The sequence below is a fragment of the Pleurodeles waltl genome, chromosome 5 (genome assembly GCF_031143425.1).
Source record: "Pleurodeles waltl isolate 20211129_DDA chromosome 5, aPleWal1.hap1.20221129, whole genome shotgun sequence".
NCBI lineage: Eukaryota > Metazoa > Chordata > Amphibia > Caudata > Salamandridae > Pleurodeles > Pleurodeles waltl.
The window spans coordinates 1,849,003,876-1,849,022,028 of record NC_090444.1 but is presented as its reverse complement, the minus strand read 5'-3'; the positions used below and the strand labels follow the sequence as shown (position 1 = coordinate 1,849,022,028).

Below are 18,153 nucleotides of genomic sequence, written 5' to 3'. Positions count from 1 at the left end.
TCTGTGCCTCTAAGTTCTTGCTGGCCAGCTTGGTTAAGTTCTTTTGCTGGTTTCTGGTTTAGCTTGATCTGTGAGAGAAGCGGACCCACTGTGTTGGCATCAGGCCCTTCAATCCTGCTACTGATGTTCAACTGAAGCTCCTGTCCAATTCCAAACTGGACACTTAGAATGCTGAAAAGAGCCTCTTATCCAAGGATACCCGGGTGGGGTACAATATTCTGGACATGAAGCCCACCTAGGCTGAAACCATGTTAGAGAGGGACTTGGGCAGTTTGATTGCTGCACTGGAAATTCATGCAGGAGCTCAAGGGATCATCCTTTGCTATAAATAATGTGGGCACTGAGCTGGCCATGCTTCCTTCCACTGTCCTGACATTCCCTTGCAGGATGAACTATACCTACCCTTGGACTGTCTGCATAGACCTTTGCAACCACTTACCTGGGTATCCCAAAAACATCATACATGGCTCCATCGCCTGCTTCAGCCAGAATGACACGGTGCCAGAGGAATGGAAAATTTGTGGTCTGTCCATTGGCTCCCACAAAAGGAGATCAATGGCTGTAAGGCTGGTGGCATGGTACATCATGCACTGTACAACGAGCGCACCCCTTTTTTTTCAGGAACATTTCAAATTGCTCCTCCCAGGCCAAGCCTCTGATTGCCCGAATGATCATACCCAAAGCAAGCAGGGATGTGCATGTGGTAAAGCCGTCTCTTAAAGGGCAGCGACTGCATACAAAGCGTTCTCAAGAGTTCTGATGGTCACCAGCAGTTTAACAAGTTATTCAAGACTCCTTGCTTGCCTGCACAGGTGCTTTCCAGTAAAGGAATCAGGAGGCCATGTGACAGCAATAGCTTCTTCAATCTAACAACCTCAGTTAAAATGCCACAACGTGGTTGCCTGCCTTTGGTCAGCAGGCGGTGATCACTAGCTAGTGAAGGTACCTTCAGACTGGCAGCGAGGCACTGTCTCAGGTCAACAAACATAGCCAATGGGCTGCCTGTTTGCCAGAAGGTTTGAACTCTCTCCTCCCTGCTGCTCAGACATTGCACAAAGTCCTGCAGACATGCAGAAGGATGCTGAAGGAGCTTTTTGGCTTTGGTGGGTTGGTTTCTCCTTTTAAAACCATCAAAACTTTGACTGGTAATGGGGGTGATATTGTAAAGAATCGAAGCCACAGCCAGCTGGTCACTTACTGCGGAGGACGAGGGATCACGACATGGCCACAGCTGGACCGGCGAACATGTTTTGAATGCCAAGTCGAGGTGCATCCCCTCTGCTGATATCTTCACAATAAAGCCTTTTACTGGCGACTCGTTCTTTTTTTGGTGTATATGTGGTGCCCTCCCATCCTCTGTGATGGGGACACTCACCCTTTGTATCTCCTCACTGGGAGATCTAGAGAAGAATCCCATTACTGGACACTAGGACATCCTCCCTCCGGCAGCCTAGTGTGGAAGTGGTGTGAGTACAGCGAAGAGATGTGTACGTTGTGGTGAGTTTGTCATCTACTTCCTAAAGAGAACACCAGAAGTAACCACCTTCTCCACTGTCTCTTCTGTTGCAGATCTATTCAGTTGATGATGAAGAAAACTCAACCTCAACGTTGGAGATCCTTGTCCCACGTGACCTAGCGGATGGATTTGTAAATAACAAAAGGGAGAGCTACAAGTTTAAGTGAGTGGTGCATCGCTTCCCTCCCTTTGGAGCTGTAGGTTTTAGCCACTTGTTTGAGAATGATGATGCTCATCTGGTTTCCTCCTCGTCCCCTGTTGCAACCCTCAATGTCTCCTGTATGAGGATTGCAGGTAAATGCTTTCTGAGTGTTTGCATCTGGTGACTTCTAGTGCTTGAGTTCTGATTGGCAGGAGGACACCGTGTGCTGCATCCATGCTAATTTTTTATGATATCCACATGAACTATATCTACACACAAGGAATCTAAAGGAAATTTAGGGCCTGATTTAGATCTTGGCAGAGGGAGATACTCCTCCACAAACGTGATGGATATCCCGCCGTCCGCTCTATTAAGATCCCATTATAGCCCAAGGAGATCGTAATACTGTGGATGGGATATCAGTCACGTTGTGACAGAGTATTCCATCCGCTGAGGTCTAAATCGGGTCCTGTGTGTATGGTAGTGGTTATCCAGCTCGGATCCTGCTCGTCTCAAACTACGTTGATTCACCTCTGCTTTACCGAATCCACAGAAAAAGCATGTTATCCTTTTCTATAAATTCCACATTCTTGTTGTCCATCGTTTAGTTAAACAAACAAACTTGGTGCATTTTGGACTCGTCATACCCACGTGTCCAGTCATCGCATCGGTACTCGTGTCCTCCGGCGAGTGTAGGTGACACGATGCTTATTGAGGATGCCTCATTGTGAGTGCCTGGTTCAGGCAGTTGCTTTACGTGAGGGCCCTTCCTGAACTAGTACAGAGGTCCTGATATAGAACTGGGCAGAGGTCGCAACGGTGATGGGCAGCCCGTCCGCCAAAATCTAAATCCCAGTCTATCCCATGGAATTTAGATTTCAGCAGCCGGGATATCCATCACTGTTGTGACGGAGTAACCCGTCCGCCGAGTTCTAAATCGGGCCCAGAGTCCTCACTGACTTGATCTTATACGATTTGGTTCATTGGGCTGTTTTTAAATTTAAAAAGTACATGGCCTTGAACCTATAGTCTGATATACTGCCCACCCCCTTCAATTCTGTTCGTAGAGGCCGCTGAGCTGAAGTGCCTTCTGCTTCCTTGTGCCCATGCTAGGTTTCTGATGAAGATTTTTTAAACACACCTTTTCAATATGTGGATCAGTCATTCAGTGGCGTGGACAACAGTCTTTCTAATGCCTTCATGCGGCCTCTATGTGACCTTCACCGTTTGTCTCTGAGCCCAAAACATTCTCTCTGGAGCTCCTCTTCAGACACCCATCATGTTCCTTTTATCAGCCCTTACTCACAGAAGATGAGTTTGAGGTTCAAGGAGTGCTATAAATTGGGTAACAGCAAGACTTCTATGTACTGTGCTGAACAACTTTACTATATAAAACAATTCTTGTTAGAGAACTGAAATAAGTGGCCTCTGCGAAATGAGAAAATGTTACCCAATAGCTGCCGTTTGATAGTGAAGGTCCAAGGTAATTTTACATGTCCTGAGAATGAAAATGGTTGTGATCCATGCAGAGTGACCACCAAGCGTTATGTCTGGAGCCAAGGCAGGGCTAAATCACTCTCTTCAACTCCCTTTCACTCTAAAGTGGAAATTCCTAGGCATAGTAACCCTGTGTCCTGCCCTTGAGGTCACCATTTTCCAGACACTAGGCATGCTGTCTACTCAGGAGGTTTAGGATGGCTGCCTACTGGCCCTCTCAGGTAACACTCAGGAGGTTTAGGATGGCTGCCTACTGGCCCTCTCTGGTAACGCTGTGCAGTCTGCCAGGACTGGCACCCCTTGCTGTATCTGATAGGGACTTCTAGCTGCAGATTCCTTACCTTGGAATTCTCCCCAGGCGTCAGGAATCTACGGCTAGATACTGTGCCTACCAGATAAGGCGTTACCGAAGGTAAGTAACTTGTCCGTTTATGTTGCATATGAAGGGATACGTTATCCCAGTCTTGGGGTGTGTTGTATGTACAGCCTCAAAGAGTTGCCCCATTAGTAATAGGCTTCTCTGTGCTCCTTCCTTTGGTGTCAGGCTGCGGAAGGGATACTTCAGTGAAACAAAGCATTAAAGACCTCGTGTATACATACAGTAGGAAGCTACGCCGAGCGTATTTAAATAGTAGAGGCTGCCATGCACAATGATGGTCAGCCGATCTTGGGGTGCCTAAGCACTATTCATTTGTTCCTAAAAATGTCCCATCTTTGGTCCCCAACACCCTCTGAAATGGCCTCGAAGGCCTGCGATTTGGGATCTGAAGCATATGCCAGCGATGCTCTCACATGCACAAATCCCAGACATTCATCTCACGTGCATCTCAGAATGTCTTTCATGTGAATATTGGGAAAGTCTCTGCTTCCAAATCGAATCCGCATCTTTATTCAGTCATCCCCCCGCCCCTCCTCCATAGCCCTCAGTTGGAGCTCCTTTGCCCCCAGAATTCTTCTTATTTCATCACAAAACCTTGTTTCATTTGTGCTTAAGAAAGTCTCTTGATTGTGCCTCGGGCTCTTAATCTGTCCCTCAGATTTTGGCCAAACTCTTTTTGTTCCCTGGAATATCCTCCCTAAAACACAGTAAGTAAGTCTCTAAACTTGTACCCCATGCTGCATTACATGAGGCAGCTTTTAGACACTGGGGACCCACTAGCCAGTGTTACTGACACCCTGCAGGGGGAGCAGACTGTAGATCAGTTTCCTCTAGGTACATGGCAGCAATCCCATGAAGGCACTTGTCAACAACACTCGTTAATTTAAAGAGAATCCTTCTGCTCACTCAGAGGCAATAATTTCAAATAAGTTATCTTGAGTAAAGATTTGAATACACATTTGTATGTTGTCCGCATATGACTGATACAGTATCTTTTTTTTAAACATGGAATGTGCAAAGCCAGTAGGAATGCTACAAATTTGTGATACTGGTGTGGAAACTAGTTTACAAATGCTGGTCATAGGAGCGACAATCTTGGAAGCCCTGAAACCACCAAAGGTGTTTTTTCTGCTTGAACTGCTGAGTAGTCTCTGGAGGAGAATTGAGTGGCCACTTGTATTGGATGATGTGGACGTGTCTAGAAGGACCATGATGGCAGTAAATGTCTTATTCAGGTTTGTGATCGGCAATAACGACAACTCCGTCTGATGGTTGGCTCTGGAAACGCACTGCATCGAGGCCAGGCAGGTATTTTCATCCAGTTTGGGGGCTGAACATTGACGCTGAGGACGTCACCAGTAATGGGAGGACTACATACGTAGCTTGAGAACTTGTCATGCAACTGAAGGGCTACACAATAACAGGAGGACGCCCCTTTTAAACTGCAGGACTCTGATTTTAACTGGAGGATTACATGTGTAGAAGGACAAGTACATGTGTAAGAGGACGCCTACACGTGTAATAAAGGAACTAAGGGCCTGATTCAGATATTGGCCGAGGGGTTAGTCCGTCACAACGGTGACGGAAGTCCCGTCCGCCGAAATCCCATCCGCCGAAATCTAAACCCCATTGGATAGAATGTGATTTAGATTTTGGAGGACGAGATCTCCGTCACCGTTGTGATGGAGTAACCCCTCCGCCAATATCCGAATCAGGCCCTAAATTTCAATAGGAGGACTACACGCTAGCTGGAGGACCACCCTCTTTACTTCCCCATTGTAAGGTTTATTGCAGTAGGAGCTGGTCTCCTACACTCTACCTACTGGTGTGGACACCCTCTTCTCTGTCCACAGTCCTGTGCTCTGCGCTATCCTGCTGACACGCTCACAGGTTTTGCACTAAAATAAGCAGCACTTTTGACCAAGTCATAGTATTTTTGATCCCATAACCTGATATTTCATTCTGAGTGATGCATCAGGAGTGCCTTGAAGTAGAGTCTCTTCGCTGTGTATGAGTGCACACACCCCCTGGAGTAGGTGGTGTAGCTAGAGAAATACCTATGTGGTCCCCATGACTTTGCAAAGACAGGGGAGTCTTGCGGGGGAAGGTGTGTTCCCTGTAGAAAGGCAATTTTTGCTCTGTCTATTGAGGTAGGCCATCCCTTGCTTGCCCTCACAGGGATTATTTAAGCCCCAAACACTCCAAGTCAAGCATGCTATCAGCTATGGCGGCCTGTCCTGCTGTATTCTCCATCATAATGGACAGTGGTGATCTGTATGGTAAGTATGGCCTCCAGATAGTAGATAAGTGTGGAAAACAAAACAACAATTCCCAAATAAACATGCCACCCAACACCCCCCACCCACACAGAGCTTCTAACAGCTCAGTGAATACCTTGGAATACAACAAACAAACATAAACCCCCAAAGACATAATGCAGTATTCACCATGAGGGCAGGCAACGCTACGGTCAGCGCAGCCCATATGAAGCGGACAGCTGATGCATAACAGTAGTTGGTTATAGGCAACTTCAGAGGCACCCTGTCAAACACATGAGGGGTGAGGGGGTTAGGGGTCCGCCCATTAGCATTTCTTTAAGTTCATCATTCTGGCAGGCCCAGTGAGGGGTGTTCAGCCAGGGGGAAGAGGTCTGATCCCTGCAAATTCTGTAGGTTAGCTGGTGTGTGGCAAAGCAAAGACCTCAACGTCATGGAGCCACTAGGGTTAAGGGTCTTGGAGAAAACCAACGCCTCTGCCAGAGAGTTAAAAATCCAGGCCTTTCCATCGATATCTGTCAGGAGCCTGGCAGGGTATAACCTACCATATCTAAAACCTTCTTTGTGGAGCAGCGTTTTGACATCTTGATACTAGGCAACATGCCTCTTGAAAACTTACTGTAAAATCGGGGTATAAAGAGATGGCTGAGCCTTGGTACTGCAATGGGCCTTGCTCACAAGCCAATTAGAGTGCCTTGTCTCTGTCTCTAAAGTTTAACAATCGCACAATTATTGATGAGGGGGTGCTCCCAGTGCGCATTCCACCACAAAGGTGTCCATAAAGCTTTGGCACTCAAATAGCTCCATCAGCAATCGTTCCACAAACTGGCCCGGGTGCACCATATTGGTGGATTCCATGATGCCTGTAATGCGAAAGTTGTTCCTGCGTGATCTCACTTCAAGATCTTCATTTTTAATGGCTATGGTCTTCAGGAGACATTTCATCTCGTCTAGGTGTTTAGTAGGGGAGGAGGCGCCTTCTTCCCGATATACGTTCTTCTGCGCCATCCAAACGGGTACCATGACAGTCAATTTTTTCTCCCATGCGATCCAGGCGGGATCAGCGTATCAAAATGGGCATCGATGGAGGGGAATCTGGCCCATAGCTCTGCCATTATTGCACTCGTCCCGGTGGGATGATCCTCCTCGGCCGGATCAGATCCACGCTCCTCTGCACCGGTCTTAGACTCGGGGCTACTTGATTGTCTGGACCTTTCAAAGGGGAACTTAGATTGTTTAGGGTCACCCTTCCCCATGAATGGGGTCGAAAATAGATTTCCGCTAAGGTGGCGGTCAGGGGAACGGCCGGATACAAACAGAGTCACCGTCAATGTAGCAGTCCCAGGTAGTAGGCACGGAAACCTGCTGTGCAGTACCAAGAAGTGACTGTCCTACTGATGCCGGAGTGCCCCAAGTCGTGAGGCGGGGGGTAAGCAAGATAGGTTCCTCAGAAGCCAGTGTGCAACCCAGGCCAGCCCGCAGATGCAAAGGGCGCAGCAGTGACGTGATGTACGTCACACAGAGTCCCTATATGAGGTGGTTCCCCAATTGATGATGAGAGGGAAACAGCGAGGGCCCAGGTGGCGGTAGATTAAAGCTGGTGGAGGAGGGGGGTCTTGGCAGCTGGTGCAGTGCTGGACAGTGCAGCTGTCCAGAACTGGAGCATTCTTCCCATCAGTGGTGGTAATGTTAAGCGCTCAGCTTGCCCGCTGGTATTAAAGAAGCAGTTAAGGTTCTGGCAGCCCACGCGTTTGGGTCTCGACAATCAGGCAACTATTCCACTGTGGCTCAAGCTAGGCCGCCAAGTATGCACAGATGGGACTTCCTGGACCCTATAACTCACCGGAGCCAATGCTAGTGGCAGAGGCGCTCCAGCACAGGTGAGGGTAGTGGCAGGCAGCACAGGCCGAAGCGTGACTGGTGGCAGCAATAATATGGCGCCTTCATCCCGCTCAGCAGATGTCAGTTGTAGGCCACCTGGCCTAATCTCCTGAGACGCCCTCACCAGAAGTCGGCAGCATGTCTGTAGTTGTGTCAGGGCAGAAGTCGCAGCAGGTGTGTAGCAACAAAATAAACCACGCCGATCGCGGGGGCCCAGTTGGTCTCGATAGCCCAATCCTCAGGCTTGCACTTGGCCCCTGTCACCCTGGGGCCTCTGAGGAGTGCCGGCCTGATTACGCGCCCATGGTTCTGCGGTCTCTGCCTTCATTTTCTGGCCTGAGAGGCAGAATCTCATGCTGCAGGGGACGGGGCCATGCAGCCAAACAGGGTGGATGGAAAAGGATCAGGATCAGAGCCTGTATACCATGATTATTGGGCTGTCTGGACCAGAGCTTCACTGTCGCGCAGCCATTTTGGACACGGGCATTTAATCCCACATCCTGTTCTGGTTCATGGCTGCTTTGGCCAGCTATACTTGAGGATGGAAGTAGGAAAGCAGAGTGAAATCAACATGCAGATCTTGTCTGTGCTCAGTTGCAGCCTCTTGAGATAGATATTTATGCCTCATATTTTGTGCACTAAGTAGGAGGTTTCTCTGCATTAAGAGCTTGGGCAAGTCATAAAGACTGTTTCTGACATAGGGTGACCCAATACCTGGCAACCACTGAATTATCTGCTATATTCTAAAATTGCTAGATTTGCTAGGGGCACCTGCCTGTTGTCTCCCAGTGCCACGTCCCTCAATATAGCATCTACAAAGTATTCAGTTGACTTCAGATCTTAGTTTTAGTTTGGTGAGGCTTCCGGGACCTTTAAAATTGTCCCTGTTGTGTGCCCATAACTAAGACAGATGCTCTGAATTCTTTCCATGGAGTTGGATGTACCCATAAGTCAAGGTAATGATTTTAGTGGCCTTATTATATTAGTTTTAAGATCTCCTCTTCCTCCAGACCACTCATCCAAGCACCACCTTGCTTTGTCTGTGGTTGTGGTACGACTGACCACCTGCTGGACTGCATTTTTAATATGCATTCTAATAATTATGAGTGCCTTGGAATGAGTTGAGGTATTTACCAGGCCCAATAAATAACACCAGGTAGGGTGAGGTATTTATCAGGTTTGGTGTATACCTTCTAATCAGATTCTTTACTCAGAGCCCAACATGCTAAAATTGGTGCCTACTCTATTGAATGTCACATGTCTTAGTAATTACTGGGCATTTGAACCCCAGTACCCTCCTAAAGTTGGCCTGGGGACAATTGTAGATTTGCAATAGTTATCACAGGCTAAGTCGGCCTTGCTTGGAATTCTGACCCGTATCAGACGTTTGCCTCAAGTTTGTAATCTGGGTCTAAGGGGTCTCTTAGTGTGGGTTTACTAGAGCTACAAAAGGTAGGCCTTTAAAATATTTTCATTTTTTTGCTAAAGAAAATCTGAGAATTGGGTTTATGTAAATGAAGAAGCAAGATCCAACAATTTGGATTCTGAAGGAGGAGAGCCCCCTTTCTCTAGATAGTAACTCAAAGCAGAGTCGTGATCGAGATGTGTACTTCTTGGGCCCTTTGCGGGATGAGGTCATGAGTGAGATTAGAAAGGTAGGAAAGGGCCTTGTCATGAATGACCTTCAATAGAAGGCAGCCCAACTTGAAGTAGGTCCTCGCTTGGACCTACTATTGCTGCCCTAATGGATCCCTCTTCCTTTAACCTGACACCAGGCAGACTGCTGCATTCTTCACCCTCTGCATGCGGTGAAGCTGGGAGGAAGGCATGCCGGTCTGCTGTGCATTGTAGTGGTCCAAGCCAGCATTCACAGTTGCATCTGCTACTTCTGCTCTTTTGAGGACAGAGAGAAGATTCAGGATATGCTTTAATGCATTTAATTGTATGGATTGTAGGATTACCAACAGACAAGCCATTTGATAGGGGACATTGGCCTTGAACAAACCCCCAAATTCTTAACCTTTACTAGTGGGCTGATAAGTTGCTCAAAATTTCCTGGTAATGCAAGAACCCTCTGATTGAATCTCTTTTCTCTCCTAAATGTAATATCTGTTTTTGTGGTGTTTAACTGAAATTGTTTGACTCATCCAATATCTCATTTCTTTGAGGGATTTTTGGACTGTGAGAGTCGAAGGAGGAGCCTAAGAAAATGGAACGTACACATGAGTGTCATCGCCATATGATTATATAAACATTTCTTGTTCTTTAAAAAAAGTTAAATAATGGCCATGTGTATATGTTAAACATTTGGGAGGTGGAGGTTCCTTAAGGTACTACACAGATTGGAAAGACCTCTTCAGTGAGAAAAGGACAAAAATTCACACACTTACTTTTCCCTACAAAACACTGGAACCAGGCCACCATTTATGCATCCCTATGCTCAGACGTGACCAGTTTGTCATAAGTGTGTCATGGTCCATGCAGGTAAATGCTATAGTGAAATCCAACATAACCAGCAGGTGAGGCCATCCCACCATCTACAATCCTAAGAGCGTTAAAGATAAGTCACTGTTGTGTGAGACCGAACCTTTATTGTAAGATTGGAAAGACATTTCTATCTTTCAAGATATTCCTACAGTTGTTGCCCCATAACTTGATATGACACATTAGCCAGGCACGGAAAGTTGCAGATGTTTCTGAAATTGGACAAGATGGGAGGGTCTTGGTTTGATTTTTGTTCAAGAGATGGTGATTTTGCTTCTCTTGATTTAGACATAGCCTCCCAGGGTACATTTAATAATGAGTTTACCAAAGGGGAGAATAGCTGGAAACTTTTGCAGGGTCATCTGGCGAGTAATGTAGGTTCTGGGACCTAACTAATTTCAGTCATCAACACACAGACAGCATTGGGTACCAATGCAAGAGTCCCCATGGTACACAGCTAGTACAAACGTCAACCACTGGTACATACTGGTGAACTGATCTGCAGATAGGTGTTGTGAGATGTCACAAATGTTGTGAAACTCTAACTAATAATAGGCCAAGGTTTCGATCTGCTTACTTTTCATGTAAACCTTTACATCAACAAAGCAGATGGCGTGAAACACTTTTGGTGGTGCTCAGAGCTACCTCCAGAGAGCTGCATTAGAGACACAGAACAGGAGGCCAGATTTCAACAAGTGGCCTCTGAACAGGTTGTCATCCTTCTACTGGAGCAGCAGGTGAAAGTTTTACAAGCTTCAGTGGGCAACCAGCAAGTCTGCGGTTTTAGTTCTGAAAGAGATTTCTAGCCTCAGGTTCATCTCCTATTCTGATGTCTGAGGAATATTCCAAAGATTGTTTTTAATTTTCAGCAGCTTTTCTGTGCAACGCTAGGTAGCGCTGTGCGACTCTGCACGGATGCTGTTCCACATCAAAGATAATACGCAGAGCCTATATAAGTGTCATTCCAACTCGCTGACATCATTTCCATTCTTGCTGCACCACCAGACATGGATCGGGAGCTACTTCTTGTCTCTTTAGACCCTTACAGCGATCAAAAGATTGCCTACAGTGTGCAAGAGAAATGGCCCCTCCAGGACGACCGGTTTTCAGCCCTGTAAGGACTGTTACAAACAAATGTCTGTGACAGATTCTCATCAGATTTGCCTGTGGTGCTTGGGATAGAGCCACAGCTCTAAATCCTGCAGTGACTGCGCGTCTATGAACCAGAAAGCTACATGAGTAACGAGGAGAAACTCTACAGTGCCAAGCACCAGAGGACTCCACAACGAGACTGGTCCAAATCCAAAGTTAGGTCCCCATCCAAAAGCTGCATCCGTCATTCCAGAGGTTGGTCTTTATCTCAAACAAAGACTTTGAGTAAGTCAAAGAAACAATTCAAGAGATCTTAGTGGCATTCTTCCCCTTCCTGTGACTTGAACTCCCCTAATAAGGCATGGAGACAGTGCCATGCATCTCGATCGGAAATTGTTTGACTTTAGAGCTGATCCTGTAACCTGTTCCGGCATATCCCGAGTTTCTGGGGCCTTCTGGTACTCCTAAACAGATCACACCACCCTTCGAGGCCATGCTCCGACTCTTTGAAGACTTTCTGGCTCCCTCTGGTGTGCCACCAGTCCCCATGGAGATAAGATTCTTCACATGGGCGGGTTCGCCCTTGGCACCTCCTGGACACTCCGGGCCCCTAAGGGTTCCAGTCTCGACTCTGCCTCTGGTGCCATGGTCCATGCCCCTTCCAGGTATTTTGACGTTGATTCCAACTCCATTTAAACTAGTAAACAAAGACCCAATGTCGTCTCTGACGCCAAGTTGGCGCTGATAGACCTTAACCTAGGCTGTGCTCTGCCGCCGTTCAGGCTTGCTCCCCCCACTAGATTTGCCTGCGCTCCGTGTTTGGCACGGATTCGGACAATGATTATGATGTGGATGATGGGATTGGCTAACCTTATTATGAGCAGGATTGATATGATAGCCTGCATGGGGGTAGTGGCCTTGATATCTCCCCTTAGCCGAGGCTCCTGTCACCCCCCTGGTCCTCCCACTGAGTAGAGTGCTTCTTATGTCATGGTAGAGTGCAGGGTGGCCTAAGACCTTGACCTCCATTTCCCCACCTCAGGGGTCAAGACCAATTTTCCTACAGAAGTTCTTCAGTCACAACAAACATCCACTGAGCCCCTGTTGGCTTTTTACAATATTTTTGTGGATTCTCTGTTGGGGGCATGGGCCAAACGTGGACCTTCAGGTCAGCCGCCAGATTGCACAACACCACCACCACGCCCCAGCAGACCATATGCTTTTATCTTAGGACCCCGCTCCTGAAAGATTAGTGGTGCAGCATGTTCCCTACTAGTTCCCCGGATTGGGAGTCCGAACGGGTAGAGATGTTTGGGAAAGGAGTCTTCTGGTTCACCAGCTTGGTGCTTGGATGAATGAATGCCAGTTGCATGCAAGGGCACTATTTCCACACCCTTTGGGATTCAGTGACTCAAGTCCTCCCAGCGGTCCCTGACGATCTATGAACTGTCCTCGCCCAGGCCATACAGGACGGTTGTAACTCAGATAATTTCACAATTTGTTGTGGCTTGGACACTGCAGATCCCATCTGGTGGGGCCACTGGCAGTGTAGTCATTTGCCGCCTCTCTTGGCTGTAGCCCATCAGATTTTCAGGCGATGTCCAGTCATCCCTCATGGACCTGCAGTTCAGCATGACTCATATGTTTGAGGATAAGGAAGACTCTGCTCTCAAGCAGTTCAAGGAGAGTAGGGCTACAGCATTCTCCCTTGGCTGGTCTGCCCCGCCTTGCCAACCATATCAGCCGTACCTCTTCTTTCGTAGCTTCAACAGAGGTGTCCAATAGCACCAGCCAATCCCCAAAGTGCCCAGAAGTTTCACGGTTAAGGTCATCAAGCCGTACTACCCTACTTGCAGACCCACCTTCCAAACCCCTTTAGAGTGTTCTTAGTGGAGCTGCAGGAAGTACAAGCCCTTTTGGGCATAGGGGCTATTGAGAGGATGCTTGCACCAGAAGTAGAACGTGGTTGTTACTCACATTACTTTGTGGTGCCCAAAGCCTTCATCCTATTTTAGACCCTGGCCCTTCCTTCAAAAAGAGAAATTCAAAATGCTCACCCTAGCCCAGGTCGGTTGCCCTTGACCCTGGAGACTGGATGGTGACGTTGGCACTGCAAGATGCTTATTTCCATATACCTGTCCTGCAGACCCATCAGCTCTACCTGCGGTTAATAGTGGGTTTGCTCTGCTCCCTTTTGGTCTCACCAGTTCCCTTTGGTGATGGCAAAGTGATGGTGGTGGCAGCATACCTTCTTCCCCTACCTTGATGACTGGCTGTTAAAGGCAGGCTTGTCCCAGGCAGTCATCTATCACCTCGAGACTATGACGAATCTTCTGTCATCTTTGGGGTTCACTATCAATGAGCCAAAGTCACACCTGACTCCTTCTCAGACTCTTCCCTTTATCAGAGACAATCTGGACATGGCTCAGTTTTGTGCCGTTCCTCCAAGGAAGAGAGTTCAGGACATTCAGGCTATGATCCTTTCTGCCGCTGTCCTGGATTTTAGTGAGGTCTACATTGAAACTGATGGCCTGCTGCATCCTACTAGTCGAGCTCTGCAGTGGGATCTGAAATCCCAGTGGGCCCCACATCAACGGGACCTCTCCTACCACATTCAGATTTTGGAGGAGACTACAAAATATCTGCAGTGTTGGTTACTGGCCCGCGATTGGGTCAGTGGCAGACCTTTCTTCCCAACCCAGAGCTGGCTGACTGTGGTGACTGATGCATCACTTCTGGGTTGTGTTGGCCATCTCAGAGAGAAGGAGATCAGAAGCCTCTAGTCTCTGGTGGAGTCCCAGCTCTATATCCACTTTCTGGAGCTAAGGGCTATCCACTTGGCTTTGAAAGCTTTACTTCCATCATTCAAACTGAGGCTGGTCAGGTGCTCACGCACAACACCAAAGCCTTGTTGTGTTGCAACATGCAGGGGGTAAATGGTTCACGGAGCTGCCAGGGGGGAAGAGCTTAGCTGTCAGCGCCTAGTGTGTCACGAGTGACCGTTACACCTGAAAGTAATGCAATCTCTCTTTCACCAATGATTTGAACTGTTCGCCACTGCCCAATCACGCAATGTCAGCACTTCTGCGCATTGCAGTTTCCAAGGCGTCTTTAGCTCGCATACACGCTCCACCTGAAGTGGTACTCAGGACTCTTCCTGCAACACCACTCCTGCCTCCAATTCTCAAGAAGATAAGGACCAACTGGGCCCAAGTCATCCGAGTGGCTCTGGTTTGGGCATGAAGAACCTGGTATCCAGAACTCCAGGACTGAGCATCTGTCCTCCGATCAGGCTGCTTCTCTGGGAGGACCTGTTATTTCAGCAACAGGGCAGGGTTCTGCACCCACGACTTCAATCTCCACCTTCAAGGTTGGAGATTGAGTGGTAACAGTGGAACACCTTCGACCTTCTTTCGGAGGTTGATGTCATCTTGGCAGCCAAGGGTCCCTCTACAAAAACTGTATACGCCTGTCAGTGGGACAAATTTGTGGCTTGATGTGGTACTTGGCAGATAGATCCCTTCCAGGCAAAGTTATCTGACATGTTATTTGTTGTGGCCCTAGCCCGGCAAGGCTTTTCTATGAGCACAGTTAAAGGTAACTTTCGTCTTTTTGTGGTTGCTGGATCAGCCTTCTTTGTTTAAGCCTCCAGTTGCTATGAGCTTTTAGAAAGGTTTACATCTGTTTCCTCTATCTCCCTGTGTCTTGCCGCAGTAGGACCTTAACTTGGTCCTTTCGTTTCTGATATGCACTCCCTTTGAGCTGCTCCTTGTGACTTCTTACTCTCAAGTCAGTGTTCCTCGTCGCCATAACATTGGTGTGGCATGTGAGTAAGCTTTCATTTCTCTGTGTATCACCTTCTTCACAGACAAGCTGCTTTGTGGACATGGACATATTTCTTGCCTAAAATTGTGCCACCGTTCAACAGTGGCTCGAAAATCACCTTGCCGGTGTTCTACGCTCCGTCTCACCCCTCTAAGGAGGAGGAGAGACTCCATCGCTTGTACCTCAAGAGAGTGCCAAGTATTTACATAGATTGTACTAAAGAACACCAGATAGAGTATCAGTTCTTTGTGGGGTTCTCTGCAGCAAAAAAAAAGGCAAGCCTGTGCAGAGGAGAACCACCTCTTGCTGAATCGTGCTCTGCATTAAGGTCGGCCATGCCTTGGCTACAAGCAACTTCCAGAAGGACTGGATGGTCCTACCAGGGTAAAAGCTGCTACCACTGCTTTAGCATGCGGAGTACTTGTCCTGGGCATGTGCCAAGTGGCTTTGAGGCTGTATCTCCATGTGCCCTCGAAGCACTAATGTCTGGACAGTCAGGCTCACTGAGAGAGGTATTTTGCCCACTCACTTGTGCAGGATTTTCTGGTTTGAGCCCATCCGCGCACCCATCTCCAAAAAGGTACTGCTTGGGATTCTATTAAAAAGGTGAGTAATATGCATCTAGAAGGCTCGATCAGAAGAAAAAGTGACTTAACTTGGGTAATGCTCTTTCTGGTAGAGACTCTATTTAGCCTCAGATTCCTCCCGACCATCCCGCTCTCCCCTGTCTGTGATTGGACTCTGTCCACCAGTAAGATGCCAAGTGTAGGCCTCTGCACATGGACCACACCAGCGTGCTTTTGGGGCTCTGTGTCTGTGAGCGCGGACACTCTTGAAAGCAACTGATGTCAGCGTGTGAGTGGCACCTGATAGGCTCCACGCGTCATTTCCAGAACGGAGCTGCACAGTGCCACCTACTGGGGCGCAGAGGTACTGCTGAAATTTGTCCAGATCCAGTCTGATGCCTGGGGAATATTCAAAAGGAGCAGAATCTATGGCTAGATAGACTCTCAACCAGAAAGATCAGCACAGAAGATAAGTAACTTATTCTTTGAACCCCTCATCCCTTTTCTTTCTGACAAACGTACAAGAGGTCCTTAAAATGTATTAGTTATCTAAACCGGTTACATCAGTTTTATAAATTCATATTTTGTGTGACAGTTACCTTTTTGTGTTTCAGGTAAAAATGTTTCTAATTTAATTCCCTGCTCTGCTGTCTGTCTGAGAGAGTAGCCCTCCGCCTTGTACTGTTGTACAGTGATAGGTGGTCAGTCGTGCACTGCAAGGAATAGCAGAGACAACACTGCACTGAGTTTATGTAAAGTCCATGCTGTAAGATATAACCACTAACCAACCGAGAAACAACGTCGGCTCCACAATCTCACTTTATCAAGTTTTTTTTTTTTTTGTTATTCGCATTTTGCAGATTTCAGAAAACCTTTGACCAAGATGCCAAGCAAGATTCCATTTTTGAGAGCATTGCCAAGCCAGTTGCAGAAAGGTACAGTTAATAAATATGTTTAATTAATAATATATTTAAACTTTCAATCAGTGCATTTGATAACTGCAAGGCAGTCTATGGTAGCAATTCATAATTTGTGGGTATTGCTCCTGTTCTCAAGCTCCTTTCACTTCTAGTGGTTTATTGTGGTGGCTGGAATAGAAACCTAAGTTGTAACTCTTCTGTTGCTCTGTGTTTGTGAAGTAAAACAGTGTTTCAGCCCAAAGATGAACGTGACCAGGGCCATCATCAGGACAATGTGTCAGAAGAAATGCAGAAGAAAAAACACACAGCTCATTGACTTTTTTAATATAATAATGACTGTATAAATCGGTTTAAATTGTAACCATACACCCTCAGTGAATATTTGAATTTCCCAATTGACCATTGGATTATTTTGCTTCAGTCTGTTGCTACAGCCTATTAGTCTGTATTATATGTCAGTTTGTTTGGTTTGCACCGGAATCCCTGCATTAATGCAGATTGCATCATTGTTTCTTTTGCTTTTAATTTTTGCAGACATATTTTGAATAATTATCTTCGTGCTTACTTAAATCATTTCTTTCTTTGAAATGTGCTATTGTGTGTGAGGTCATTTCATACGGGAGCACTGTTCTTTGTTGTTGTACATATTCTTTGGCATACCTGGGGTTGTCTCTCTTATTTCCCTCCCGAGTGAACCTCAGTTTTGGATACAGCATTAGCAGAAGCAAGCATGCAGATGTACTGGAGGAGCACATACCACCAGTAATCCATTTAACCTTCTACAGTGTGTTGCTCTTCTCCTGCTAGGGTTCAGACTTGTGCCTCTGGGAGTGTTGTAGTCATGGCCCCCAGAACCCCTGTGCTTACACCCCACAGTTTCCACAGCCATGCACCAACCCATGTGTAAACACAAGACCTCTTCTTCCGTTACTTTCCGACTTCCATATTTCTCAGTCGTGTCCCTTTTTGTGACCCCAGATCACCAGCTATCCTGGGTATGGGTTTGATTTAGCGATTGACGGATAGGTTACTCGGTCGCAAACATGACGGATATCCTGTCCGCCTGTTTAAGTGTCCTGCATCCTACGGCACATGGGATACGCTGGTTGGGATGTTCGTCACGTTTCTGATCGAGTGACCAATCTGCCAAACTCTAAATCAATCCATGATTCTCTGTTCTCTTCCATCTCTCCCTTCCCCCCCACCCTCCCCACCAAGACACTCACCCGTTGGTATTGTATTTATTCATTTATTATCAGTTTTCTAAGCATGAATGCGGCCCAAGGGCATTGGAGATCTGGATTACATTACTGGATTCCAGTACACAAAGTAAGCTTTATTTATTTATTTATTTATTTTTTTTGAGGCACATGGATATTAAGTAGTTTGCCCAAAATCACAGGATGTTGAGGAGATGCCTGGACTCTAACTTGGTTCCCCCGTCTCAAAACTAGCACCTCTGGCTAGCACAGTCTCGCACGGACGAAATATGCCCAAGATTGTATTTTACTCTGCGCCAATCCTACAATGGCCTTTAGCATCACTTCTCTGGGATCTATTAGGCTCCCTCTCAGT

The 18,153-nt window shown here is 47.0% G+C and overlaps 1 protein-coding gene across 2 annotated transcripts in view; it reads left to right on the top strand.

The window, feature by feature from the left end:
- KIF6 (kinesin family member 6) overlaps nt 1-18,153 on the top strand; it is a 1,127,187-nt gene that overhangs the window by 42,403 nt on the left and 1,066,631 nt on the right. For both annotated transcript variants that reach the window (XM_069236333.1, XM_069236332.1), the window contains exons 2-3: nt 1,570-1,679; nt 16,519-16,593. In XM_069236333.1, coding sequence (XP_069092434.1) covers nt 1,570-1,679; nt 16,519-16,593 — 185 coding nt within the window. The remainder of the gene's footprint in view (nt 1-1,569; nt 1,680-16,518; nt 16,594-18,153) is intronic.